General features: G+C 47.1%; 10 protein-coding genes; 6 read left to right on the top strand and 4 right to left on the bottom strand.

The window, feature by feature from the left end:
- Positions 1-846: 846 nt before the first annotated feature.
- GSBLH_T00004214001 (uncharacterized protein) lies at positions 847-2691 on the bottom strand (the record flags this gene model as incomplete). Its single annotated transcript, XM_013043074.1, has 1 exon — positions 847-2691. One exon carries the CDS (start codon positions 2689-2691, stop codon positions 847-849), a length of 1845 nt encoding a protein of 614 aa, XP_012898528.1.
- Positions 2692-3721: 1030 nt separating this feature from the next.
- Positions 3722-5027, bottom strand: GSBLH_T00004213001 (uncharacterized protein). XM_013043073.1 has 2 exons: positions 4939-5027; positions 3722-4891 (listed from the first exon to the last, which is right to left on the bottom strand). Exons 1-2 carry the CDS (start codon positions 4958-4960, stop codon positions 3750-3752), a joined length of 1164 nt encoding a protein of 387 aa, XP_012898527.1. The 5' UTR covers positions 4961-5027; the 3' UTR covers positions 3722-3749.
- Positions 5028-5207: 180 nt separating this feature from the next.
- GSBLH_T00004212001 (Ribosomal protein L24) lies at positions 5208-5872 on the top strand (the record flags this gene model as incomplete). The annotated part of the gene is made up of 5 exons (XM_013043072.1): positions 5208-5327; positions 5359-5454; positions 5485-5588; positions 5618-5771; positions 5801-5872. 5 exons carry the CDS (start codon positions 5208-5210, stop codon positions 5870-5872), a joined length of 546 nt encoding a protein of 181 aa, XP_012898526.1.
- Positions 5873-6363: 491 nt separating this feature from the next.
- Positions 6364-7320, top strand: GSBLH_T00006781001 (uncharacterized protein; the record flags this gene model as incomplete). Its single annotated transcript, XM_013043071.1, has 8 exons — positions 6364-6393; positions 6423-6521; positions 6552-6730; positions 6763-6826; positions 6855-6908; positions 6988-7049; positions 7079-7179; positions 7229-7320. The coding sequence occupies 8 exons, from the start codon at positions 6364-6366 to the stop codon at positions 7318-7320; spliced, it is 681 nt and encodes a 226-aa protein (XP_012898525.1).
- A 1983-nt stretch (positions 7321-9303) lies between these two features.
- Positions 9304-12624, top strand: GSBLH_T00004211001 (uncharacterized protein; the record flags this gene model as incomplete). Its single annotated transcript, XM_013043070.1, has 3 exons — positions 9304-9417; positions 9452-9538; positions 9571-12624. The coding sequence occupies 3 exons, from the start codon at positions 9304-9306 to the stop codon at positions 12622-12624; spliced, it is 3255 nt and encodes a 1084-aa protein (XP_012898524.1).
- Positions 12625-12638: 14 nt separating this feature from the next.
- Positions 12639-13901, top strand: GSBLH_T00006780001 (uncharacterized protein; the record flags this gene model as incomplete). Its single annotated transcript, XM_013043069.1, has 4 exons — positions 12639-13617; positions 13651-13701; positions 13755-13874; positions 13897-13901. The coding sequence occupies 4 exons, from the start codon at positions 12639-12641 to the stop codon at positions 13899-13901; spliced, it is 1155 nt and encodes a 384-aa protein (XP_012898523.1).
- A 2667-nt stretch (positions 13902-16568) lies between these two features.
- Positions 16569-18522, top strand: GSBLH_T00007177001 (uncharacterized protein; the record flags this gene model as incomplete). The annotated part of the gene is given in 10 exon segments (XM_013043068.1): positions 16569-16580; positions 16585-16635; positions 16667-16765; positions 16801-16857; positions 16890-16988; positions 17018-17101; positions 17131-17941; positions 17972-18238; positions 18276-18350; positions 18380-18522. Coding segments are annotated over 10 exon segments (1698 nt in total).
- Positions 18523-19267: 745 nt separating this feature from the next.
- Positions 19268-20543, bottom strand: GSBLH_T00006779001 (uncharacterized protein; the record flags this gene model as incomplete). Its single annotated transcript, XM_013043067.1, has 7 exons — positions 19268-19492; positions 19523-19720; positions 19752-19807; positions 19841-20007; positions 20046-20254; positions 20287-20427; positions 20487-20543. The coding sequence occupies 7 exons, from the start codon at positions 20541-20543 to the stop codon at positions 19268-19270; spliced, it is 1053 nt and encodes a 350-aa protein (XP_012898521.1).
- A 58-nt stretch (positions 20544-20601) lies between these two features.
- GSBLH_T00004210001 (uncharacterized protein) lies at positions 20602-23144 on the top strand (the record flags this gene model as incomplete). XM_013043066.1 has 1 exon in its annotated part: positions 20602-23144. One exon carries the CDS (start codon positions 20602-20604, stop codon positions 23080-23082), a length of 2481 nt encoding a protein of 826 aa, XP_012898520.1. The 3' UTR covers positions 23083-23144.
- A 443-nt stretch (positions 23145-23587) lies between these two features.
- GSBLH_T00004209001 (uncharacterized protein) lies at positions 23588-24623 on the bottom strand (the record flags this gene model as incomplete). Its single annotated transcript, XM_013043065.1, has 3 exons — positions 23588-24220; positions 24255-24446; positions 24480-24623. 3 exons carry the CDS (start codon positions 24621-24623, stop codon positions 23588-23590), a joined length of 969 nt encoding a protein of 322 aa, XP_012898519.1.
- Between the last annotated feature and the right edge of the window lie 558 nt (positions 24624-25181).

Here is a 25181-nt window from a genome sequence, read left to right as displayed (position 1 = left end):
TAGCTCATTGAACACCAATGTATTCACATTCAGTGCTGACTTACTTCCAATTCTAATGCGCTCTGTATGTGGAAGAGTCAAATCAATACTGCCCGTATCCTCCAATCTTCTACTTCCCTCCACTCCAGACTCCGACTTCGAGAAGCAGTTATCCCCAATAACAACTTCTTCGATATTATCTCCATTGATCTCCACAGAATTCACATTCTTAAACGTATTGTCTTCAAATACAAGAGATGTCAAATTCGGGTAGTTATTGATTGATAAGGTTTCAGTATTACCAAAAGAATTCTCTTTCACTATGATCTTTTCAGCATCCGATGGAATTACATCCACTGATTCATACAAATCATCGATGTGATAAACATTGCTAGGCACATAGTGTGACAACAATTCATGAACATCTACACGTTATACAAAAATCGTTTTACACATACTATTTACAGTTAAGTAAAAATAATATCCAAATGAGTCTGGCAATTCCACACTTTCAAGATTAGGAATGTCTACATTATGATTACAATTACTATCTAGCAATACTGTTGAGTGTAACATTGCGAGGATAATAGAAACTATATCCTACAGAATGGATCGATGATAACTTCGGAAGATCTATTGTTTATACATCACTCATTACTTGGCGTACCTTCCATCATCAATGCACAAGACATATCATGTTTACCATAGAATGCGCGCTGTCCCAGATTGATTGAATTCAATTCAGGAAGATCTAGTCATTAGCACTCACACTCATAATATTTCCTACTATTGAAAGCAGCCAACTGGAAATCATAGAATGCAGAATCTCCAAAAGATATCGTGTTGAGCGTAGGAAGATCTATTCAATTACCAACCTGAGAAATACTGCTCCATACCTTCAATAATAAACGATTTCACAGAATAGAAATTATAGGATGATGTGTTCATCACACCTATTTCAAGAGATTTCAAAGAAGGAAGGTTCTTTATCTCAAAGTCACCTCCGAAATCACTAAAACTATATTCACCGATCTCGATTGATTGTAGATTTTTACAATTCAAAATATGGAATGATTTCGATCCATCATTTCCAAAATTGTTTCTTTGCTCAGTAAACGAATTCGAACCGATCTTAACAGAGTTCAGCGAGTTCAGTCCCTTGATTTGGAACACAGAAGCAACTTCAAAACAACCGGTTCCAATTTCAATTGACTTCAGCAACGCTCTATTACTAATCTTAAATCCAGATAGCTTGTTGAGTTTATTCGACCCCACTTTGTAGGTACCTTGAAACACACTCACGTAAGGATTCACCAAAGAATAGTAGAAATGGGCACCAATTAAGACACATACAATAATAAGAGAAAGAATAACAGTTATTGTTAAATAAATGTTATTGTAAAAACAATTAGACGATTTTTTCTTTTCGGTTTCTTTTTCTTTTTCTGTAGTCTTGGAAGATTTAGTTTTCATGTAATCTGCCATTAACTGGAGGTCTGTCTTGTTACATAGTTTACTACCCAACAGCTTAGGACAACTCCATCGAATAATAACCAGTAAGTCGACAATTGCTGTAACAACAAGACCCAAAATCACATCTATCACAAATAAAATAACTAACACAATTACTATTGCCAAGAATGTCAGCAATAGTCCCTGTGTCGAATAACCAGTTAGCCAAGTCGTCTTTTTATTGACCTCGTTATTCTTGTAACTGGTTCCCTTTCCATGTCGGGGATAGTCCAATTCAAAAGAATCTAGGTATTCTCCTTCATACAGCTTCTGCTTCTCATCGTTGTATTCAGTCATTGTTAGGCCATTGAACTGCTTTATGACTCTCACCTCCTTTCCATGCTCCCAATAGCTGACTTGACTGATCTTTTCGTTGTTATAGAAATAACAAATACCATCGTACTTGCCTTCTTTATCTTTGCGACAAATACAAACTAGTTTGTTGTCTTCGTTGCACTCCTTCCAGTATCCTTTTCTTTCTTCTAATGGAACAGTAAAGACTCGTTTTCCATTATCAAAATAACCCTTATACCACACTTTGCGCGGCTCGTCGAATATCTCACAATAACCCGAAGTGGATACTTCCTTATCTTCCTTCCATTCACTGATTCGGTCCATCTTCTCTTCACCATCATAGAAATAGCAAATTCCTTCTTTTCTTCCGAAATCATCTCGCTGACTAATACTGACCAATTTGTGCTCGGCGTTGTATTCTTTCCAGTATCCACTCACTTCTTCTAATGGAACGATGTTTTCAAGCTTGGTTCCCTTGGCATAAAAACCATCGAATGTCACATTGCCAGACTCATCATATTCCGCTCCTCGACCTTGGCGATATCCCTCTTCCATTCTTCCTTTGAAATACAGTTTGCCTGACTCATCATTCAATGTACAAGGTCCCGTAGCAATTCCTTCCACAAAAGTCAATTTACCGAGTTCAACTCCATCCTCCGAAGTAAATGTTGTTTCTCCGTGCATTTTGTTGTTCTGCAACGTTGTATTGACACGAATACCCTGAAAGGGTTCTTCCAACACTACATCGAAATGACCATCTTTTTCCGTAGATTCCTTAATGGTAAACTTCTCAGAGAGGTTGCCTTCCCAAAAGTGGCCTCTCTCTAACTTCACGTTTTCTTCTTCCCTTGGCATTGTTTGATCAGTGCTAGGGGCAACTTCCTTTTCACTTTCTATATCACTCATTTAAGTTAACTTTTTTCGCTGAAAGAGAAAATAATAAAATTATGGTCAACTTGGAAAGTAACGTTTTTGTGGTTGAAGTCTAAATTAACGTCTTTTCGATTGTGTTCGATTTGGGAAACTCAACGCCAAATGGGATAATTTTAGCCTTTGCGTGTATTGATTATGTTTGCTAGGTAACCTATGGTCGAATATAGAGTGGTCGTCATTGAAATGACAAGTGAACCTATATTTTAAAATTTTGGGCATATATGCGTATGTACTGTCACATATATATGTATATTTCTCTTTTTGTTATTTCTCATTACCTCATACTTGATGGAAAATGCCTTTTTTCTGATCTGACAAATTCTGGGTAACCGGAGAGGTATAGGAAATATAGTTTGTCAATCTGGAAATATCTGAGATTTGTCTGTTGTTACTACCAATTCCAGTTGCATAATAACGTCGATATAGAGATTGCATAGATACTATTATTCTTGTCTTTCTCGTTATTTTACAGATGTGATCCTAAAAACACAATGAGTAATCAGTAGTATAACACATATTGTTAGGTTACTATTTTAAATTGTTTTTTGTGTCCTTCATGCTTGGCTATCGATTCTGTTAATTCTCTCTCATCCTTTCCATAGGCCGTTGAGTGATATGTTTGAGTTAGTCCCATCCCGAGTCTATGAGAACACGTAAAGTCCAATTCTATGGTTCGTAAGTCCATTTGAGGTGAGACAGTCTATTATGTTCCATATTGCTGATCTATTTTGACTACAATTGGAATATGCCGATAAAACAACACTATACTCGTGTGTTACAAAACAGAAAAGCAAGTTTTACGGCAAAGAGTTCATTCTTTCAATCGAGAAACATGAATGACATGTCAAATCACAATGTTATTAACATGTATTAAACAGGATTATTCTATATTATCAATCTGATTTGGAGGGGATAGTATATTATTACTCCTCTATAGTATATTATTCCCTCTTTCTATTTTTGTTACACACACTTGTTTATTCTCTCCATTTCAAACAAACAATTATTTCCCAATCGATCGTTCGACTCTCTTAGTTCTTGAGGGTTCCATAGAACTTGGCCTTCTCGGCGGTGGTCTGGAATCTTCCGTGACCCATCTTGGAGGAGGTATCGATGAAGGACAGGACAATGTTCTCCTGGTCGGATCTGCGAGTGTGCGTGCGGAGGGACTTGCGGAGCGTGATGACTCTCTTCTTGGATCCCATCACACCTCCCTTCACCATGATCCAGTCGTTGTTGACCTCTCCGTAGTGAGGGAAGCCTCCCATGGGAGTGATGCTCTTCTCCGTCAGATCGGCCTCCGTGGAAGCGGACTTGGCGTCGCCCGCAGCTCCAATGCGGTAGATCTTCTTGTTCACATCGGTGCGGTGATGGTATCCGTTCTGACCCGCACGAGGCACGGTGAAGTGCACACGCGAAGGATGCCAGGCACCGATACAAGCCACCTTACGCAGACCACGATGCGTCTTGCGAGGAAGACGAGTGGTGCCCCAACGGGTGGTCACACCCTCGAAGCCCTTACCCTTCGTCACACCGATCGTGTCGATCATCTCGCTCGGCTCGAACACGTCGCTCACCTTCACCTCCTTCTCCAGAAGGCTCTTCGCGAACGCCACCTTCTCCTCCATGTTGCCACCGTTCACCTGAATCTCCATCAGATGGGCCTTCTTCTGACCGATCTTCAGCTTCTGGATCTGGGTGTGGGCCAGCACACGCACCACCTGGCAGTAGTCCACGATCTTCTTCAGCTTCTGCTCCATGGCCTCCTTGCCCTCGTCCGTAGCCATGCGGGCAGCGTACTTCGTGAAGGCCTTCTTCTTGCTGTTGTACCAGTTCTTGTAGAAGCGGCGCTTGCAAGAGTCATCCAAGTGCTCAGCGAACACGGTGGTCAGGGTGCGCAGACCGCGAGGAGTCTCCACATATCCCACAATACCCACGACGACCATGGGAGGAGTTTCCAGAATGGTCACAGCCTCCACGATCTCCTGCTTGTGGGCCTTGCTTCCGGGACGGTCCAAGACACGCACGATGTGAGTCATACCGGCCTTGTATCCCATGAAAGCGGTAAGATGAGGCTTCTGGTCAGCCTTGTCCTTGGGGAAGCTGCGCACATGACCGCGGTTGTGAGTGCATCGCTTACGAGGAAGGAAACCCATGTGTCCATGACGAGGACCTACACACGCGTTACAATCGCTCCACAGTACTCCAACACAGACCTACATTCGTATTTACGGTGAGACATGCTGTTTGATTAGGAAAAAAGTGAGGAAAATGAATGGTCTGATAATGAAACCACTCCGATTCCATCGTGGAAAATTACTATAGGATTGAATACTCGGATTCTCGGCAGAATCTGACTAGGTCCTAATTTGGTTTGTTCATTTCTACCCTGAAACCTATCGATTAGGGGAGTATTCTACTCACTTAAACGGTATTTTTAATCAACTAACAAAGTATCTATCAGATTTTATTTTTCGTATATTTTTCAAATGCAAAACATGAAAAGATTAGTTCATCCTGTTATCAAACACAGGATGGACGTTAAATTGCAGAGAAAAATTAACGCTGCAGATACAATTCGAACCTGGAGTATTGTTCGAGGAGATATTGTATGTGATAGTGGCATCGCTTTTTACGTAGGTCGAAGTGATTCACGGCAATGATATGGGAAAACAAGGAAAAGTATTGCGTGTTGATCGAAAACTGAATCGCGTTCTGGTTGAAGGCGTGAATTTTGTCATTTTGCTTTCATTCGTTTATACTTAGAGAAAGAGGCACATTAAGGGAACGGATGAGCAGCCGGGAGGCATTTTTGATGTTGAGTCACCGATTGCATATTCAAATGTTCAGCTCGTAGACCCCAGCACAGGGTACGCCTTTTTGATTGCCTCTGATTTAGTAAACCAACGAAAGTGAAGTTCAACCTTGTGGATGGTGTTCGCCAACGAGTGTCACTCCAGACGGGAAACGTGATTAAAAAGCCCCTGGAAGCGAAGCAACGGAGCCATCCGGTCACTTCGGAGATTGGTCCTAAGGATACCGCACCAAATGATGTATTTCTATCAGCGAGGATTTGATCTAGGTTATCGAAGTCACATATAACCCAGAGGTTGAGCTGAGGAATCCCCATGCGAAGTTGTTTTCTTTAGAATGATTTTTCCAAGGCTGTTTGTTCCTGCTAAATGTTCTCGTGTATCAATGTGAAACTGTACCCATTCTGAATGACCTAGCTAGCTGTCTGTAGTAAGTAACACAGCCTGTTTGGAACAAACACAAAAGCCTACAGAACGTTAGTATATCATTCTTCCAAATGGATATTTCAGTTGAATATTCATCTCAAAAGCAAGAATGAGGTCTCTTCCTAGACTTCTTCTCTAAACCACACAACAGCAGTCCAGAGCTTGTTTTCTAGGGTATGGCAATTTTATCAAACACACACTTACCTATACGCATAGTAAAACGGCTTGCATAGCAAAAAATGTAATAGTATATGATGGATGGACTTTATGAATGACAAAAAACAGAGCTATTCTCAACTTTTAAAAAGAATATACATATATATATATCTTTATTCAGATTCCTCTTTGCTCCCTTTCCACCCCTTACTGTATTGAATTGCTCAGTATCGAAAGAGAGAATTAGAAAATGAATTCCACACCCCATCCTCCAACTGAAGTATTCTTTTCTTTTGAATATAATTCTAGTTTTTCTGCAACCTAGTAAGGGAAACCAAAGAAGAAGCAGATCGAATCATCCAGATCGTCCTTCCAAGGAAAATATGTAACTTGAGTGAATTTATCGAGGTACTGCCCTTCCAGACTGCTATTGCTTAGGAGATGCAGCAGACCGTTCTGCAGAATGAAGAACTCCCGGATGTAGATATGCGCGGGGAAAGTGTCGACTGTAACGAGGTGCATTTTTGGGGATTCTTTCATTCGAAGAAGATTAATGAGCTGAATGCGAAACTAAAGAAAGAAATTGCTGAATTTTTGGATATATACGACGTGCTATAGTATTTTGATCAACTGGAAATATCGATTCTAGTATGTGGATCACCTACAACCGCGCTCCTGCCGACAATGGCCACCCGTTGGGAGAGGAAGTTCAAGTAGAATTCAATTCCTATGGTCATTTAGAACGAACTTTTCAATTCGTTAGACGCTGGGAAGGACTCAGCTGTTGAGATGCTCGTATCGCTATCCTCGTATTTCCAAGATCGCTCGAATAATATTCTTGTCGTGCGGATGTGTGTTTTGAGTTAGGATGTAGTGTCGTCGGAATATGGCGGTGTCTGATCTCGTTCAGTATATCAGAACTCTTGACAACGCTCAGTTTGTTTTCATGGTGCTTCTCAATTTAGCTTCTTCACGTTGTGTCAAGGGTTTAGAGATTTACGAAACGCTTATTCGACAATTCTGGACAAAATCAATAAAAACTACGATAAAATAGTTAAACCGAAAGGTACATCACACATGCAACACGATTTGATGTATTGATGGATGTTTGTTAGATAACCTCGGTGGACGAGCATTTGCTCTTTATGGAACCGTATGGAATCGTATTTCAGTCCAAATGGCCATTATAACTATGGAGGAGTATTGATGAAACTCCTTGGATTCGGTCTTCCAATGAAAGGTTTGTCATAAAAATGTCTGGAGACAAACGAGAACAATTTAGAATTATCAGTTGGAAGAATTGGCTGGTGATCAAACGAAATCCAGTCGAGTTGGTACTTGACGTAGTGTAAGTGTTCTTTTGGCAGGTTATTGGTAGATACCCAATTTTGTTGTTGTTCATTTTGGTTGGAATTAGTGCTGGAGTAAAGAACCAATTCTTCGACGTAATGAATGAATACCGCCATTACGATTAGGAAAATTTACTGTATGATGACATGCCGACGATTCCTGTTTATTCAAGTAGCCTTTTTTCTTCTGGAAGTCACGTTGCCTTCCTTCCTGTGGACAACAAAGAATGCCTTGTGGTCTCGTATCCTCTGTGTCATTTCTAGAATTCTCCACTAACTCCCTTGATCATGGTTTTTAATGCTTCTATGAATATGGCAAACATCAACCTAAACATCCACTGTATTAGTACGCAAGAGGAACTCCAATCTCTTGCTATCGAAGAGTCGCTGGATATGGCTTTTGATTTTGAAGATCCATCAGCCCTTATACCCGGCTCAAACAAGTCAGTTGCTTATCATATTCGTCCTTCATATAATAAATTCACCATTACTAACTGGGTGAACTACGCTAATACTACTCATCAGGCGCCCAATGCAATGGCGTCCTCATTAGCTTATATGTTTACACCGCTGCAGCATTTTATGGACTCTCTGATTTCCTTCTCGAAGGGCGCCTCTATTTCTGTTTATCAACCGGTCTATCGTCAGTTCCCTACACTCTCCTATTATCAAGATACGCGCGTCTCTGTATCTCGCATTGCATCCTCTCTTTACGTTCTAGTCTCTCTCTGGAGTCCTTCCGCCCTATCTTTGCTTGGTGATCGTTTTTTCGATGATCTCTGTTGCCACCCGTCTTTTAGAGGAGCGAGAAAAGCGAATGCAAGAAGCTTTGTTCATGACCGGTCTTAACGAGTATGTGTGGTACCTCTCCTGGTACTGCACATTCCTGCTTCGCAGCTTTATCGTGAGTGTAGTTGGGACCTTGATCTGCTCGCTCTTCATCTTCCAAAAGACTCCATGGTACGTCGTGTTCATCTTTCTGTTTATGTATCTCTGCGAGGATGGTCGGTTATCTCTCTAGAATGGGATTCTCTCTCACCTCCTACACGCTCGGATTGACCTCGTTATTTGACAAATCCACCACGGGAGGCGGCATTATTATCCTCATCATCGTCTTAGCCAGTCTCCCTTCCAGCTTCCTTCCGGTTCCTCTTATGATTTCGCCGCTCACTCGTAGAACATGCAGACCTGGGTCTTTGCTGTCGCGTCCTTTATCCTCCCCTCAACCAGCGTCGCCGAGTTGGGCGCTCTGCTCGTGCAGGCCGACAGTGTGCAGAAGAATGGAATCCATTTTGGCTCTCTTTTTGATGTGGGATTGCTCGCTCTTCTTCATGGATAGCCTTCGATTACGGCCAGCGGCGTCAATGTGGGACTGGTGCTGCTCTGCCTGCTTCTCTCGGGAATTATCTGGATCTTCTTCGGATATTATTTGAACAAGGTCTGGAAGCATCAATACGGAAAGAGAGAAAAGTGCTGCTTCTGCCTGGACCCAAAGAACTGCAAAAACAAAATCCTCCCGGAAGGAGTGACGCCGGGATCGATCGAGGAATTGGTCGGCGTAGAGCGTGTCTTCTGGGATTGAGAGATAGGAAAACATCGAGCCGGTCGATCAGGAGATTCGAGCTCGCGACGGACTGAAGATCGATCACATCGGAAAGACCTTCCCGCCCGCGACCAAGAACGGACAGCCGATCGTGGCTGTCGACGACTTCTCTACCTGCTTGTATTTCGCTTCGTTTCCTCTCTGATTGTGCAGCTACGAGGGCCAGATCACGGCGCTTTTGGGACACAACGGCGCTGGAAAGTCGACGCTGATCAGCGTTCTGACGGGACTCTACGGCATGACGACGGGCGATGCTTACTTCTTCGGGAAATCCCTTCTGCACGAAATGAAGGAAATCCGAAAAGAACTCGGCGTCTGCCCACAGCAGAACCTTCTAATCGACGTGCTGACGGTACGCATGAGATGGAGAGAGTTTTGATCCATAGTGCCGAGAACATCTCCTGTTATTCGGTCGTTTACGCAAGGTGGATCCGGAGAAACTGCCTGGTCTGGTCGAGGAATCGCTGAAGGATGTAGCGACATAGCAAGGCTGGGTGACGGATAGATCGGAATGCTGGACAAAGCAGATACGTACGTGAAGAATCTTTCTGGAGGAATGAAGCGCCGTCTCAATGTGGCGATGGCTATGATTGGGGATCCGCGCGTTGTTTTGTTGGATGAGCCGACTTCGGGAATGGATCCAACGTCTCGTCATCAGGTGTGGGAGTACTTAGAAAAGAAAAAGAAGGGCCGTGTGATCGTGCTCTGCACTCATTTCATGGACGAAGCCGACTTCTTGGGCGATCGGATCGTGATTATGTCGCATGGCAAACTGCAGGTCGCTGGATCGTCTCTCTTCTTGAAGAATCGCTATGGTCTGGGATACCACTTCGAAATCGCGAAGAACGCGGACGCCGACGATCAGAAGATTCTCTCGCACATTCAAACCTTCATCAAGGAGGCCAAGATTGAAGAGACGAACCACATGTCCTGCCAGATTATCGTTCCTCGCGAGAGTGTCGAGCAATTCGCCGACGTGCTGGAATCGCTGGAGAACAAGAAGGACGAACTCCACATTTCCAGCAGCGGCGTGGCCGCCACTTCTCTCGAAGAAGTCTTTTTGAACTTGGCTGCGGAGGCTGAAATGGGAGTCGATACGAGCCAGGCGCTGGATCAGCCGAAGCCTTCGCCGCTTGAAGCGAGCCCGATTGCGCAAAGTAAGGAATTCCCCGTTTCGGAGGGTACGTTCTCGGTGACTCGACAAGTGAAAACGCTGATTTGGAAGAAGGCATTGATGAGTGTTCGCCAAAAGAAGGAGCTGCTGCAGCAAATCGTGGCGCCCATCTTCTGCATGGCGTTCGGTATACTTTTCCTGTTCTTGGGAGACTTGTTTATGGGAGTGCAGACGACCAGCCAGCTGATTTTCGACGAAAGCATTCTCGAGACCTCCGCGACCAATCACTCGCTCGGCATTCTCTATGTCTATAACAACGCCACGGAGAAGGTCATCATGGAGAACTGGATCGGCTCGCAGATCCCGCTCTACCCTGAGAGTCGTCTGTTCGCAGAGGACGTCACGGATTCGATCGAGGACATCTCGGATGACTCGCAGATCGCTCGCTACATTCTCGACCACTCGTACAACTTGGCGTTGGTCCAGCCGACCACCACACCATTAGGTCCGTGCATGCGAATCTGGTTCAACACGTCGTACAGCGGAGTTCTCCCGCTGATGCACACGACACTGGACTCGGCACAACTCAACATGGCGAGTGGTTCGACCGGAATTTCTCTCAACGTGTCCTATAACTCCCTCCCCACCACGGCGCGAAACACTTCTGTCTTGAAGATTCTGTTCACGCTTTTCTTCTGCATCTATGTGTGCGAAGGAATCAACTTCGTCCCGATTTATGCTGGCGTCGCTGTGGCGCGCGAGCGAATCTCGCAGGCTCGACTGCAGCAGCGATTGATGGGAGTCTACGATGTGCTGTACTGGCTTTCAGTCCTCATTTTCGATCTCCTTCTCTCCCTCCCCGTTATCCTCATTTTCTACTTCGTCTGCTATTTCTTCGCTTCTGGAATGAAGACCAGCGCGTTGCCGCTCACTTTGACATTGCTCGGCTTCTCTTGGGCGTGTCTTCCATTCTGCTATCTCTTATCGCTGCCCTACAAGTCCGCAGCCTCGGCAGAGAAGAACCTCACCAATGTTGTGATGCTCACCATGCTCGCAGCCATGTTGGTGACGTTCCTGCTGAACCAGTTCAATCTAAACCCGACCATTTTCAATCTGATTACCTACATTGTCTATTTAGTTCCTGGATATACGGTAATGGATGTTACCTATCGCGTCGCTCTCTTCTTCGGACCGAACTCGCTGATCGAGGGATTGGTTCTGCCCTCTCCGTTCTCTTGGGAGTACTGTGGACGAGCGATGACGTATCTCTATATCGAGGGATTCGTCTTCTTTATTCTGCTGATCTACGTCGAGCGATGGACGTGGATCAAGACCGACAAGGTCAATTACGACGCGCAGCCATACCGGCCCACCGATGAGGACGTCGCCAAGGAAATCGAGCGCGTCCGCGCCACCAAAAACGATGCGGTTTGCGTCGATGGCGTGTGGAAAGTCTATCCGGGAGGCAAGAAAACGCCGCCCGTCGAAGCCTGCCGCGATGTCACGTTCGGCATTTGCGAGGGCGATTGCTTCGGTCTGATCGGACCGAACGGAGCCGGAAAGACGAGTATCATTTCCATCCTGATGGGCACGCTGGGCTTCAATAAGGGAACGTGCTCGATTAAGAACTGCCCGATTCCGAAGGAGGTGAAGAAGGCGTACACCTATTTGGGCTATTGTCCGCAGTTCGACGTGCTGTTTGACTGTCTGACGACCTACGAATGCCTTTGGTTCTACGGAGGAATCAAGGGAATCGACTGTCTGCAGCTTCCGTCCGTGATCGAAAACATCTTGATCTGCCTGGGTCTCGAAGAGCATCGTGACAAATTCACGCGCGATTTATCGGGCGGAAACAAGCGTCGACTCTGTGTCGCCATCGCATTCATGGGCAATCCGCAAGTGATCATTATGGATGAACCGTCCACAGGCCTCGATCCCGTCTCGCGACGCAAGCTCTGGAACATCATTAAGAGCTCGTCGACCTCGCGATCGTTCTTGCTGACGACGCATCTGATGGAAGAAGCGGACGCTCTGTGCAACCGGATTGCGATTATGGTGAATGGACAGATCGAGTGCATAGGAAGCAGCCAGCACTTGAAGAGCAAGTATGGAGATGGGTACACGCTCGATCTGAAGACGGAGGATGATAAGAAGAAGATGGACGAGGTTCTGGAGTTCCTAAATAGTCAGGTTGGGAAGATTGAAATTAGAGAAAGCCATGGATCACATGCGATTGTGATCCTTCCAACGGGCAAGCCTCTGTCCTTCTTGTTCAGACTACTCGAGTCGAACAAGGAGAAGCTGGGTATTAAGGAGTATACGCTTAGTCAGAGCACATTGGATCAGGTGTTTATCCAATTTGCCAAGAAGCAGAGAGAAGAAACGGTTATGCTAACTCAAGAAGAGGCTTTAAAGTCCATGTATTTTTGTTTGTTTTATATGTGAATTTTTAACGACGGATGGAGTACATGCTTTTAGATGGAAACTACGAAACGTACACCAACCTGATGGTTGGGAATAAGATCCAGCTGGAATGGGAGCATACACATTGCAATTTGGATAGAGGAATTCGGCCTGTTGGGTATTTGGTTAAAAAAGTTGACGATTTGCATTACTGTATTCTATGTTGCATACAAGCCCATATCCATGGATATATGCTACTATTGAACCTTGTGAATGGTCAAATCGATAAGATTTTCTCTGTAGAAAACGATGTGATCACAAAGGAACATTCTATCCCTTCTGAATTTGTTATATTTGACATTAGCAGTCATGGAGAGAGATGGGAGGGAAGCGTCGATAGTGACGGCTTTGAGGGTTGGGGAAGATTGTATGACAAGTATGGTAATTTAGAATATGAAGGCTTTATGTTCCATGGGAAGAAGATGGGGTATGGGATCCAGTATTACCCAGAACTTGGCACTCCATACTATCAAGGCACATTTGTAAATGATGAGTGTATCGGGTTTGGCACAAGCTATTCACGTGAGGGACATATTATTCATCAAGGCGCTTTTCCATATCAGGCTCTTGAATTGGTTGTGAAACCAGAAGTGCAGCTGATTTGTAACCAAATCACTTCACTGGTAATAGAACCCGAACTGGAGATCGAAACATTGGATTTAAACCTGTTTCCATGTCTGTGTGAGCTACGATGTACAGAGAAGTCGCTTCCAAGGATCCGATCGATTGTTGCGATTGGACAGAACTCTATAAACAGAGTTACTCTGTTAGATCGGAGCTGCTGCAGCGAGTATGTTGACAAGGGAGTAAACGGATCTGTACGATTTCAAAACTGCAAATCTCTGCGAGTGGTGGAAATAGGTGCATACTGCTTACGAAGAACCAAATCTGTTTGTATTTCGAGCTGCTCCTCGTTGATGACTCTTCTGCTTGGAGAATTCAGCTTTAATAACGCTGAAGAATTTGTTTTACGAGGTAGAGTAGGTGTAGAAATAGATAAATTTTTAGATTGTCCCTGCTTGACCTCACTCGAATTCGCGTTTTCAAGTTTCTTTAAGGGTAGAAAGGTTTTGATCTGGAGTCCGAGATGCTTTCCGCACATTTACGCATAGACCTGGAGAGTTTATCCGATATCGTAGTGTCCAGCATGTGCTTTTGGAAGTCTTCTGAAGAAAATGCTGATAGTCACAGTGTGAAAGAGTGTATTGAAAGTCGGAGTCTCGAACTGAAAGGTATGTGCATCGCATTGCATAGCTTGACATCCAAGATTTGCCTCAGTTGAAGTCGTTTCTTTCTGATTCTTACAGTTTTTACAGAATGAATCCGATCCATCTGGAAAATCTATCATCTCTGAAACCTGAAAGTGTTATTATAAGCGACTCCTCGTTTGTTGGTGTCTCGTCCATTATGCAATTGAATGCGGATGTACTAGCGAACGCAATATCACGAGGAAATGAACATGTGTACTAATCAAACATACCATTTCTTTGTCGTCTTTTCTTTTTTGTTACACAAATGTTTAATCTTTTTTTGTGATTTGATGAAATCCGTTGTTTTCTTTGAAGTGCTGTTCATCCCATTTAACCCATCAACTCCATCATCGTACACTTCTTTAATCTAGAATAACACAAACGCAACCTCATCCCCAACCTTCATCAAATCCTTTCTTAAATGATCAAGTGTATACAGACACATCGCTTCTGCATTCTCCTTCTTCATTTCTCCTGGAATGAGTACATATTCACTCAAACTCTTAAAGGTCCCAAAGGTCCCTGCGCTCTCAGCAGAGCCACCAATCCTTACCACGATTCTCGATTTCTTCCTGCGCCTCATTCCTTACCCGTCGTACTTGTGTATCGCCGAGCAGAACATGACCATTTTCAAGTCGTAGTTTGGACTGGCCGTACTCCTGGTACACAGAGAGCACATATGTCGTCACAAGCGCTTTGGGATTGCCTGCTGCTCCGAACTATTCATCAGCTCGTAGGGACGAACAAACTGGTTTGTAGTAATAGCAAATCAGATCTCCGGCATGGATTTCTTCCTTGACATCTCCTGCATATGCTGTGATCGTGTTCTACAATCGATTTAATCATGTTCGGTTCACTTGATGGAGGATCTGTCGATAGTCGGACCGTTTTTGCTTCAGAGCCTGTGGGTCCACCATTTGGATCTCCATGTTTGTTTGTGTGTCGGCTCGTAATTCCCCATCTGCTTGTGTGCCTGTTCGCAACTCCTCATCTGCTTGTGTGCCTGTTCGCAACTCCCCATCTGCTTGTATATTTCTCTCAAACCCTCCGTCCGTCTTTCGATCTTCCTGCGTGTTTGTTTCTATTTGTGTATCCGTCTCTGTGTGCTCATTATTCATATTCGAAATGCTGCTTGCTACATTTCTACCGTCTATTTTGGGTTCGTCTTCATGCTCCCTTTTCCCTTTCTTTGTGTTCTTTTTTGTTTGCTTCTTTCGTTCTGTCATGCAGATCGGCTTCTCAAACTTGGCCAACGCGCTTTGCTGAAAGGGATCAATACCCTTTTCCTTTTCGATCTATCTCTCAAATCCTTCATTTCGTCACTTTCTTCAACAGTCGCATTCCCTCCTTCCAGTACTGAGACAACTGTCCTAATGATTGTGAGCTCGTTTCCAGTGCTTTGGCCGATTTTCCACTTTCATCCTCCATATAATTGCCACAGTAGGACACAATGAAGTTTTTCTGGATTTGAACACTAGATAAAATAAAATGTAATAGGTAGATACGGATAGTAACGGAAATTTCTTCGATATCCAAATAGCTCTACATAAGAATAGTCTTTCTCAAACTGGATTGGATGCTCTCGATCCTGCGGATCTAATAGATTTACTTCGTAATCGCTCAGCACCTAGAGAAATACCGGATAATAGAGAAGATACACGTCCTGGCCACCACAAACGAATTCTCGACTGAATAAGAAATACATTCCGAACATCCGCCCAAATTAGATCATTTCCCTCTCTTATTATCTCCATTAATCTCTACATGGCATATTACTCTCTACTACTACTCTTTCTTCAATTTCTTCTGCGTATTTGTCAGGCTGATAAACAATCGTTCCACGGTGAACTTCTTGAGAAAGATCTGAAGACTTTTGTTTTTTCTTCCTTTGCTTACATGTCTTTTCGTTTTCAAAGTCAATGTCATCCTCCGGATAGGAAACTTTGACATCATTTTCCCTTTTATCGTGGATACTATGGTTTTCCTACCAATAACAAAGTGTAATTGATGTCACTTCTTTCATAATCGATAGAAACAATTCGTCATCAAGATCTTCACTAGTAGCACAGGTAATACTGGTGTCACTAGTATCCGATCTTTGTTTCATGAATATTTGCGATAATCTATTATCAAGATAAATAACTTAACAACAATTGAAGAACAGCCAATATAATGCCCGATTACCGCAATACCCAAATTCCTTCAGATTCTTCTCAGTAAAATTTATACTATAAAATGGCTGCGATTAAGAAAGTTTATATTGAAGAACTTGCAAGAAGGATTATCGGCTGCTTAGAGGACTGCCGTATTTATATGTGTTAGTTGGATGTAATGTTGCAGAGATTTGTTATGATAAACCCGATGATCGGGTCTTTTTAAATAATTGTTGCCACTCCTTTTGCCGGCCATGCATAGAGGAGTGTCCAAATAAGTTTGTTTTGTTTTAAAGTATTATTGTAGACTTTGCCCAGTTTGTGGAGTCCAATTTAGTAATGTAGTTAATTGTGACGTACTTTCATTCATTTTTTGTCACATCTAGAAAATTTGCAGTATTATTGTTGATTATGCCACTCGAAGTCATGAGGTTGTTATAATCATCGTGTTTTATATATATAGGTTTATGAAATTACAAAAAAAGAGCTTAAATACATTCATCCTGTTTCTTTTTTCCTTTCTATGCTAATAGTTGTAGATTATTCGTGATATGCTAGATGTGCTAAATTCGATCTGTGATGAATCCTATGTCGAGTCCATCTCTTTCCTTTTAGCTTTAGGAAGTGTTTGATAAGATTCTTCGTACCGACTTCTTCGATGCTGAAAGTTTCCGTAGCATTGTCAAGAACACCGTCGTGCTCACTAACCTGGATCACAAGGTATTTATATCAGTCGCCTTTTTTCTTATTTCCAGCTGACCGAGGGGCAGCAAGTTCTGGTGGATAAGATTCCCGGCACGATTTCGGTCAAGGTACTGCAAGCAGAGAGAGGTCTGAGCGGTAGGACATGCATCGCACGATCACCTTCGTGACCTACATGGACGACGAGAACGTCGAGCTCATTCACAACCTGGAGCGCCGATCGCGCGAAATCGACATCGGCGTAGGCCCCTCCTTTCCACTCCAGCGTAGCGCCTGCTGAAGATTCTCGCGGGAACGGACAACTACCGGGGAATCAGCGAGATCCTCGATCTGCTCTGCCTCTTCCCCAGCGAAGTACCCTCGCCGCCCTCTTGTGAGCCTAGGTGAGCGCGCGTATCGTGAACTACCTCTACAATCTGCCGCGGAACGGCTTCCATGAGACGCTGGCGCTGCTGAAGTACCACTTGGAGCAGCTGGAGAAGGACCACAACAACCCGGACAACATCTATCTGTTCTTCGAGCACTATTACAACAACCAGTGGCTGGACCACGAGCGGAAGCCGGACGAGTGCATGCTGGAAGTGATCCGGTCGGGCGACAAGGTCACGTGCGTGCGAGGCAAGGCGTACCTGCGGTCGGGGCACCTGCTGTACGATGGCTGCTACTACAAGCGACAGTACCACGGGAGGGGTCGTCTGTACTCGGAGAATCAGGACTGCTATGAGGGCATGTTCGAGCAGGGGAAGAAGGAGGGCACGTTCTTTCTGTACAACGAGCGGCTGCGGCTGCGCGAGGACCACTTCGTGGACGACAAGCTGAACGGGCGGAGCACGGAGTTCTTCAATGACGGCAAGATTCGGAGCAAATCCGAGTATATAGCCGGGAAGAAGCAGGGTCCGGCGGAGATCCGGAACGGGATGGGCGGTCTGATCTTCAAGGGATCGTACGTTAACAACATGAAGACGGGCACGGCGTACGAGTTTTTGGGCCCGAACGTGGCCAGGCTGTGCCAATACAACATGGGGAACAGAGAGGAGAAGGATCTCGTGTATGTGGCGCTGGACTACGAGGACTCCCCGCTACACCCGAAGTACGACAAGAAATATTACGACCTGCAGAACGTGGTGTCGATCCGATCCGCGTGCGACCAGATCTTCATGAAGGCGGATAACCCGCATCAGACTGTGCGGATCTGTCGGGATGGAGCGAGAGAATGAGGCGTAGACGTGGATCAGGAAGTCTTCCAAGCCATGCAGAGATTCGAAGCGCGTCGGGGCTATTTCTTGCTGTCCTCGGTGGAAAGCATTCAGGTTCTTTGTCTGTATGGGAATGGAAACGGGCTGGGAGTGGGACCGATCGATTTCGAGTCGGTGTCGTGGCTGTGCCAGCGACTGAACATGCTGAACAAGCTGTATCTGTCGGATCTGCGCATCAACAATCTGTTTAGAACGGATTTGAAGATCGCTGCGGTGTCGGCGCTCATTTTGCACAGTAGGAAGAAGAGGAAGCGAAAGACCCTAACGAGCAGACTGCTATTTTGAAAACGCGAACTTTATCGAGAGCGTGACGGCCTCTGGATCGCTGAACGAAGTCGTACTGGATCGTTCGTGTGGTTAGGAAATTTGAGTGTAGATTGCACGGGCTTCGAAGTGCTTCGCTTCTCCAAGTACTTCACCAAGATGATCAGGGATTTTACGTTGAAGGGTTTGGAGAGCTGGAAGGGATTGAGCGATAGACTGCTTCGATTTCTCAAAGCTGGTTCTGGAGCCGAATAGTTTCCCACAAATGTCGAATTCGTTCAAGCTGGCGAGTTTTTTTTTTGCTTTTTCGCTCTCATCGGTAGATCTTGGCAGTCTGGAGGAGATCATCATCAGCGAGAGGTGCATGAAGATGGTGCAGAACTGCGAGTTCTACAGTAGGGATTGGTCAACTCTTACGAGACTCAGATTTGCCGAGTTTGAAGCATATCCGCATTGCGAGGATGTGCTTCCAATCCACGCGCGGATTCATCATTCTCAGTACGAATCGACGCTGTCATTCACTCTCTAGACTGTCCGAATCTGGAGGATATCGAGCTGGGCATGGGGTCGTTTGAGAAGTCGCAGTGTCTTTTGCTTCGGGACAACGCGTCGCTGCGGTCCCTGAAGCTGGAAAATGGAAACTTCATGACGCTCCAGGAGATCGAGGTGTCCCGATGTCCCAATCTGCAGACTGTGCTTTATCGCTGCCCTCTGCGCAATAAGCCAAAGTCGAAGATGGAGTTCAGCGCGATCCCTGCGAGCGCGATGGAGGCTCTGCAGAAGTGGTGCAATGTGTGAAGGATGGAGAAGCTGTGTGAGGGTACTGAGAGAAAGTGATGTGTTTGATGCAAGAAACAAGAGAAAGACCGGTTCGAAGGAACCGAATCGCCTTGATGATGAGCGAAACAACGGCAGTATCGATGGCGAGGGACACAACACCTACAGCAACCCATCGAATCGAGTCTTTGAGTCGATGCGTCCAATCGAACAGCTCCACTTTCTATCCCTCATTTCTCTCTCCATCGCTCACTCGATTCGCATTCCACGATTCATCGAACGTCTGATGCTTCGCGAAGTACTTCATCTGCTTCTCCTTCTCCGTCCACGACGCGTCCAGCCAGTCCTGCACCTCCTTCGAGATCGCCTCCAAACTCGTCGCCTCCTCGCTCACGATCTTCGTAAGCGGAACCACCTTCACATGCATGTGGCACTGCACCGGCACTCGCTATCTCTCACCTCCTCGCTCCTCCCCTACCCAGAAAAAGCAGTTATCCAAGTCGGGAAAGTTCACATCCACCACGCGCTCGTAGTGATCGCCGCTCACTTCGCCGGTGAAGCCTTCGAACTGCATCGTCGTGTCGTACAGGTAGACCGTCTCTCCGCTTTCCTTCTCCCACTCGCGGATTTGCTGGATGATGAACGCGAGCCCGGTCGAGCGAGGCAGCAGGACGTGCTAGGCATGCATGCAATCGAGAAGAGAAAACGTCGAAGACCGGACGGCCGGCGCGTCTTGCGAATTGCTGCGAGCGGTCGAGCGATGCTATGCGTTCGAAACAAATTAAGAAAACCTAACCTTGCGTGATTGTGGTGCCTTCAGGACAGAGGAAAACGCACACCGGACGAGGGTGGTGCTCGAATTGCTCGAGGAACTGGGCGAAGTTCTTCTGGTCCCGCTTCCAATCGCGGTCCAAGAGACACATATTGAGCTCCTGGACGATGGGGCCAAACGCAGGAACTTTGCTAGAACATGAGGGGTATTGGTTAAAAAATAAACTTACGAAATGCTGCTCTTCATGATGGCAGAGAAGTCGTTCTCTCGATCGAACATTTGAAGAAAGTAGCACATAAACAGCCAATCCAACTCCGTTTGGTGGTTTTGAATGTAGACACATCGGTTGAACGTTGTCTTCTCAATCATATCCACATCTCCTGTAAGAATCACTTTAAAATCCGAAATAAAGAAACGGACAAAGCGGAGGTAGGTTCCCTAGACGATATCTCATCGTACATACAAGATACCATGAGGAATGACAACCCATATTGAACTCCTCTCTTTCCAATAATCGGGCGTAGGAGATGGCACAGAATGAAGAGACTGTATTGAATGATAACAGTCACCAGTGCAACAATACCAACAATCAGAAAACGGATCAACACACCCTATGAGTTAGCATAGCTAGGATTTGTAACTACAATTCTCATGGAATGGGAAGACTTACAATAAAAGAGTTTTTATGAGAAGTTACAAGTTGTGTCAAATCCGTACAGGACAGCATAGCTTATGTGGTACCAGGTGCAACCTATTACAAAAGCCGAGTTCTATTGTTTGGTGGAATGACTGTCACATCGACCTTCCTTTCGAAGATCCAAAATCGTTTGAACGAATATCTCGTATCGTGCTGCAAAGTTCTCAATGCGTCCGATTCCTCTCTGTGGAACTCGGAATGTTTGATGTTTTTCCAAAGGGTCGCTTCCCCGTTTCTACGTTTGTTTTTCATAATCGAATTGGTTGTACGCTTTTCTCTATTTACTATGGCTTTTCGCACTCGTGCATTTTCTGCTGTTATAAATGGTGTCCGTTCCAGTTCAAGAGCTCTGGGACGCCGAGTGGTCACCACCTACGGTCGATCGCTTCTCGTCCCTATGAGAGGAGTCCCCGTCATGTTTATGTCAACGACCACGGACCAGAACGCAAAGAAGGAGTTATCTCCCGAAGAAGCCAAGAAAATGGCCGCTGAGATGTTGTTTAACGAGAAGGACTTGGGCGACAACAAGAAGGATTCGGAGAAGGTGAAGGAAGAGTTTGTTCCTCCTAAGAAGGAGGAAGGAGCTCCCGAGGAGCAGCATGAGTTCCAGGCTGAGACGAAGCAGCTGCTCGATATTGTGACCAACTCCATTTACACGGACAAGGAGGTTTTCCTGAGAGAGCTTATTTCCAATGCTTCGGATGCTCTGGAGAAGCTGCGCCACGAGCAGGTCTCCGGAGTGGCTGTGAATGACAAGGACCTCCCTCTGGAGATCCACATTTACACAGATGAGAAGAACGGAACGATTACGATCCAGGATACGGGTATTGGTATGACAAAGAAGGAGATGGAAGAGAACCTGGGTGTGATCGCTCGCTCTGGCTCGAAGGCGTTTTTGAAGAAGGCGACAGCGGAAGGCAAGGCCGGAGATCTGGGAACTTCTCTGATCGGCCACTTCGGTGTCGGTTTCTACGCGGCTTTCATGGTGGCGGACCACGTGGACGTGTTCTCCCACTCCGCAACGGACAATGAAACGTACTGCTGGTCTTCGGACGGCACGGGCGCCTATCAAATCACGAAGGCGTCGTCGGCTCCTCGCGGAACGACGATCGTGCTGCACCTGAAGGAGGACCAGAAGAAATTCGCGATCGAGCAGACGGTGAACCGCATCATCAAGAAGTACTCGAACTTCGTGAACCACCCGATCCGTCTGAACGGACAGGAAGTGAACACGGTGCGCGCTATCTGGGCGATGGACAAGAACAGCATCACCGAGCAGCAGTATCTCGACTTCTACCACTTCGTGGGACAGGGTTGGGACACGCCGCTGTTCCGCCTGCACTTCTCTGCGGACGCGCCGATCGCGCTGAAGGCGCTGTTCTACGTGGGCTCGATGCAGACGGAGAAGATGGGATTGGGCCGAATGGAGCCGGGCGTGTCGCTGTACAGCCGCAAAGTGCTGATTGAGTCGCACAGCAAGACGCTGCTGCCAGATTGGATGCGGTTTGTGTACGGAGTGGTGGACAGCGAGGACATTCCGCTCTCGCTGTCGCGTGAGAACATGCAGGACTCGCTGCTGGTGAAGCGGATCCGCAAGATCTTGACGAAGAAGTTCCTGCGCTTCCTGCACGACAAGTCGACGAAGGAGCGCGACCAGTACCTCGTGTTCTTCAACGAGTTCCATCCCTTCTTGAAGGAGGGAGTGATCCAGGACTACGACAATCGCCAGGACCTCGCCAGCATCCTCATGTTCGAGTCCTCCGCGTGCGACGCGTCCAAGCTCACCACGCTCGACGAGTACATCAAGCGCATGCCGGAGAGCCAGAAGGAGATCTACTACCTGAACAGCACGAGCCGCTCGCTGGCGCAGGCCTCGCCGTACTACGAGGTGTTCAAGCGGAAGGGACTGGAGGTGCTGTTCCTGTACAGCCCGGTGGACGACTTCGTGATGACGAACGTCCGCGAGTTCAAGGGAAAGCGCTTCGTGTCGGTGGAGAACGCGGAGATCGACCTCTCCGCGGACGAGCCGAAGAAGGAGGACGGCGCGAAGTCCGCGCTGCCGGAGGGCCTGAGCGAGCAGGCGGCCGCGGAGCTGGCGGCGTGGATGAAGACCTCGCTGGGCGAGAAGGTGAAGGACGTGAAGGTGACGCACCGCCTGGTGAGCTCGCCGGCGATCGTGACGGACAGCAACAACGCGGGCTATCGCCGCATGGTGAAGCTGATGCAGGCGGCGCGCGGCGATCTGAAGGGCATCATGCCGCTGGAGCCCATGGTGCTGGAGGTGAATCCGCGCCACGACCTGATGCTGAAGCTGAACGAGGTGCGCATGAGCAAGCCGCTGCTGGCGCAGTGCGTGACGGAGCAGCTCTTCGACGACTGCTTGGTGTCCGCCGGATTGATGGACGACTCCCGTACGATGATCCCGCGTCTGAACTCGCTGCTGCTGGCGGCGCTGGGCGGCGACTTCAAGCTCCCGGCGGAGGTGGTGAGTCTGTCTGCGAACGAGGAGAAGAAGGAGGAAGTGGTGACCAACGTGGACGCCGCGGCCGAAGAGAAGAAGAAGCAATAGACGAGGAAGCAGTAGTAGAAGTAGAAGTAGCAGCAATAGTCGTAGTAAAGTGGATTGTGGGTTGTGTGTTTGGCTCAAACAAGAAATGTTCTCTCTAGGCCTTGCCTGCACTTGCATCCCTGGCTGTGGCTTTGGCTGTGGCTGTAGGCGTGTTTTGGACCAGGGCTTGTAGGCGCTGGAACTCGGGCAGCGCGCTGAAGTTGCGCTGGCAGCGCGACAGCACACTGCGACAGACCATCCGGACCTCCTGCGTCTTCTTCTCCATGCTGTGCGCGGTCACGAACTCCATCAGCTGCGTACAGCTGCCCAGCACGCGCTTCACCGACTCCTCGCTCGCCAGATAATTCCCCGTCATGCTCGACCGCATCTTCTTCATCAGCGCGTCCAACGCCGCCTCCCTCTGCTCCGTTCCCTCATAGAACAGATACAGAATGTCGTACAGCTGCACGTCCCGCGGGTACTACCCGTTACCACCGTTTCTCCTTTTCCTACTCGCTTCTGCAGCTCATCGAACAATCCCGACAGTTTCTTCACCAAAAACTCCCGTGTCCCGCGATCCTTCTCCGTTTCTCCAGTTTCTCCAGTTTCTCCAGTCTCGGGAGCCTCGAGCTGCTCGAGCTGCTCGAGCTCCTCCAACTCGCCGAGAACCACGGGGGAAAGCTCGACGGCCTCCTCCTCGCCGGTCTCCGGGGAGACGGTCTCGATTCCCGCGGTTGCCGGTTCGGTCCAGTGGAGAACGCCGCGCGTGAGGCGTGCGAGGAGCGCGTAGTCGAGCGGCATTTCGCTCTTGTGTGTGATGGCGAGCATGGTGGAGAGACCTTCGATGACGGAGGCGAATTCGCCCATGGCCATCTACATGAAAGACGCGGTCCGATCGCACGCTAATCGTGACGTAGTTGTCCCAGACGCGCCAGTTCTCGCGGAGGAAGCGGATGCTCTGCCGCGCGGCCTCGTAGGCTTCGCGCATTTTGCCGACTTTCATGAGGATTCCCGCAAGATTCGACCAGCCTTCTCCGAACTCGGGGTTGAGCCGTAGCAGCGTGGAGAAGCACGTGATCGCCGAGGCGAAGTCGCCCGTGCGCATGGTCGCCACGCCACACTTGAACCAGATGGTCGGGTACATCATGTTCATCGCCAGCTGATCATTACCGAGCCTCTCTCCAACTCCTCACAGCCTCCTTATAGTGCGGAATGCACGCAGAAAAATCGTTCTGGTCGTAGTAGAAGTTCCCCAGCATGCGCTTCGCACGCCCAAAGCGATGATTGGACAGTTCCCACGCGCGCTCCAATAACCGCGGGTTTTTCTCCAGTTCTCCGATTCGACACAGCAGGTAGGGCGTTTCGCCCTTCTCTCGCACGCGGTTCTCGAGCTATCGATGAAGTGGAAACGTGGAAACAACGAGCTGCAGGGCTTCGTCCTTGCGGCCGATGATTTCGAGGCAGTTCACGACGTTGTCGAACAATTGGAGCTCCTGGAAGATATTCAGCGCCGTCTTCACCACGCCACACTCGAAATAGTGTTCCGCGAGGCGTTTCTTCATCTCCCAGAAGGGAGGGAATCCGGTGGAGTAGATGTACTACGATGGAAGAGGAGGAGAACCGCGGAACCATCATTCGCTCCCACACGGGGGCGCTTTTTTTGTTCTCTTCTTTGTGAGAAAGGAGCGGCGTGGTCTCGTTGCTGAGCTGGTCGACGAGGACTTGGAGCTGGAGGACGGCGCGCTCTTTGGTGCGGCTGTTTTCGTACTCGACGAAGGTTTTGAGGAGAAGAGAGTAGGAGTAGACGGTCCAGTTGAGCGGATGGGACTGGGAGTGAGAGAGAAGAGAAAAAAAAGACGAGGATGCGAGTGATGTAGGAGGCCATCTGCTCGGTGATGAGACCGTACTGCGGATTGTTGTTCTTGATATCGATGCACAAGCATTGAATCAGAATCTTGGCGTTATTTTTATTCTTTTTTGTTTTTAGTTCTTCCTACCTGGTCGATCACCGTTAATTTGCTGTGCGTTTTCAGATGCTCCGGCGTCTCCGCGTTCAGCAACGTCGCTTCTAACAGAATATTATCCTCGTCCACTTCGTCCAGCTTCACCAATTCCGGCGT

Source organism: Blastocystis hominis (assembly GCF_000151665.1).
Source record: "Blastocystis hominis, Singapore isolate B (sub-type 7) whole genome shotgun sequence assembly, scaffold_6".
NCBI lineage: Eukaryota > Bigyra > Opalinata > Blastocystidae > Blastocystis > Blastocystis hominis.
Note: the sequence above shows the minus strand (reverse complement) of the source record. Positions and strands in the feature narration are given on the sequence as shown.

Bases quoted from the DNA above. Each gene is read 5' to 3' on its own strand.
- GSBLH_T00004213001 (XM_013043073.1), bottom strand. From the start codon at position 4,960: ATGTCTCACCGTAAATACGAAT. The intron at 4,892-4,938 runs GTAGGTCTGTGT...ACGCGTGTGTAG, and splicing joins GTCTCACCGTAAATACGAAT to GTCCTCGTCATGGACACATG.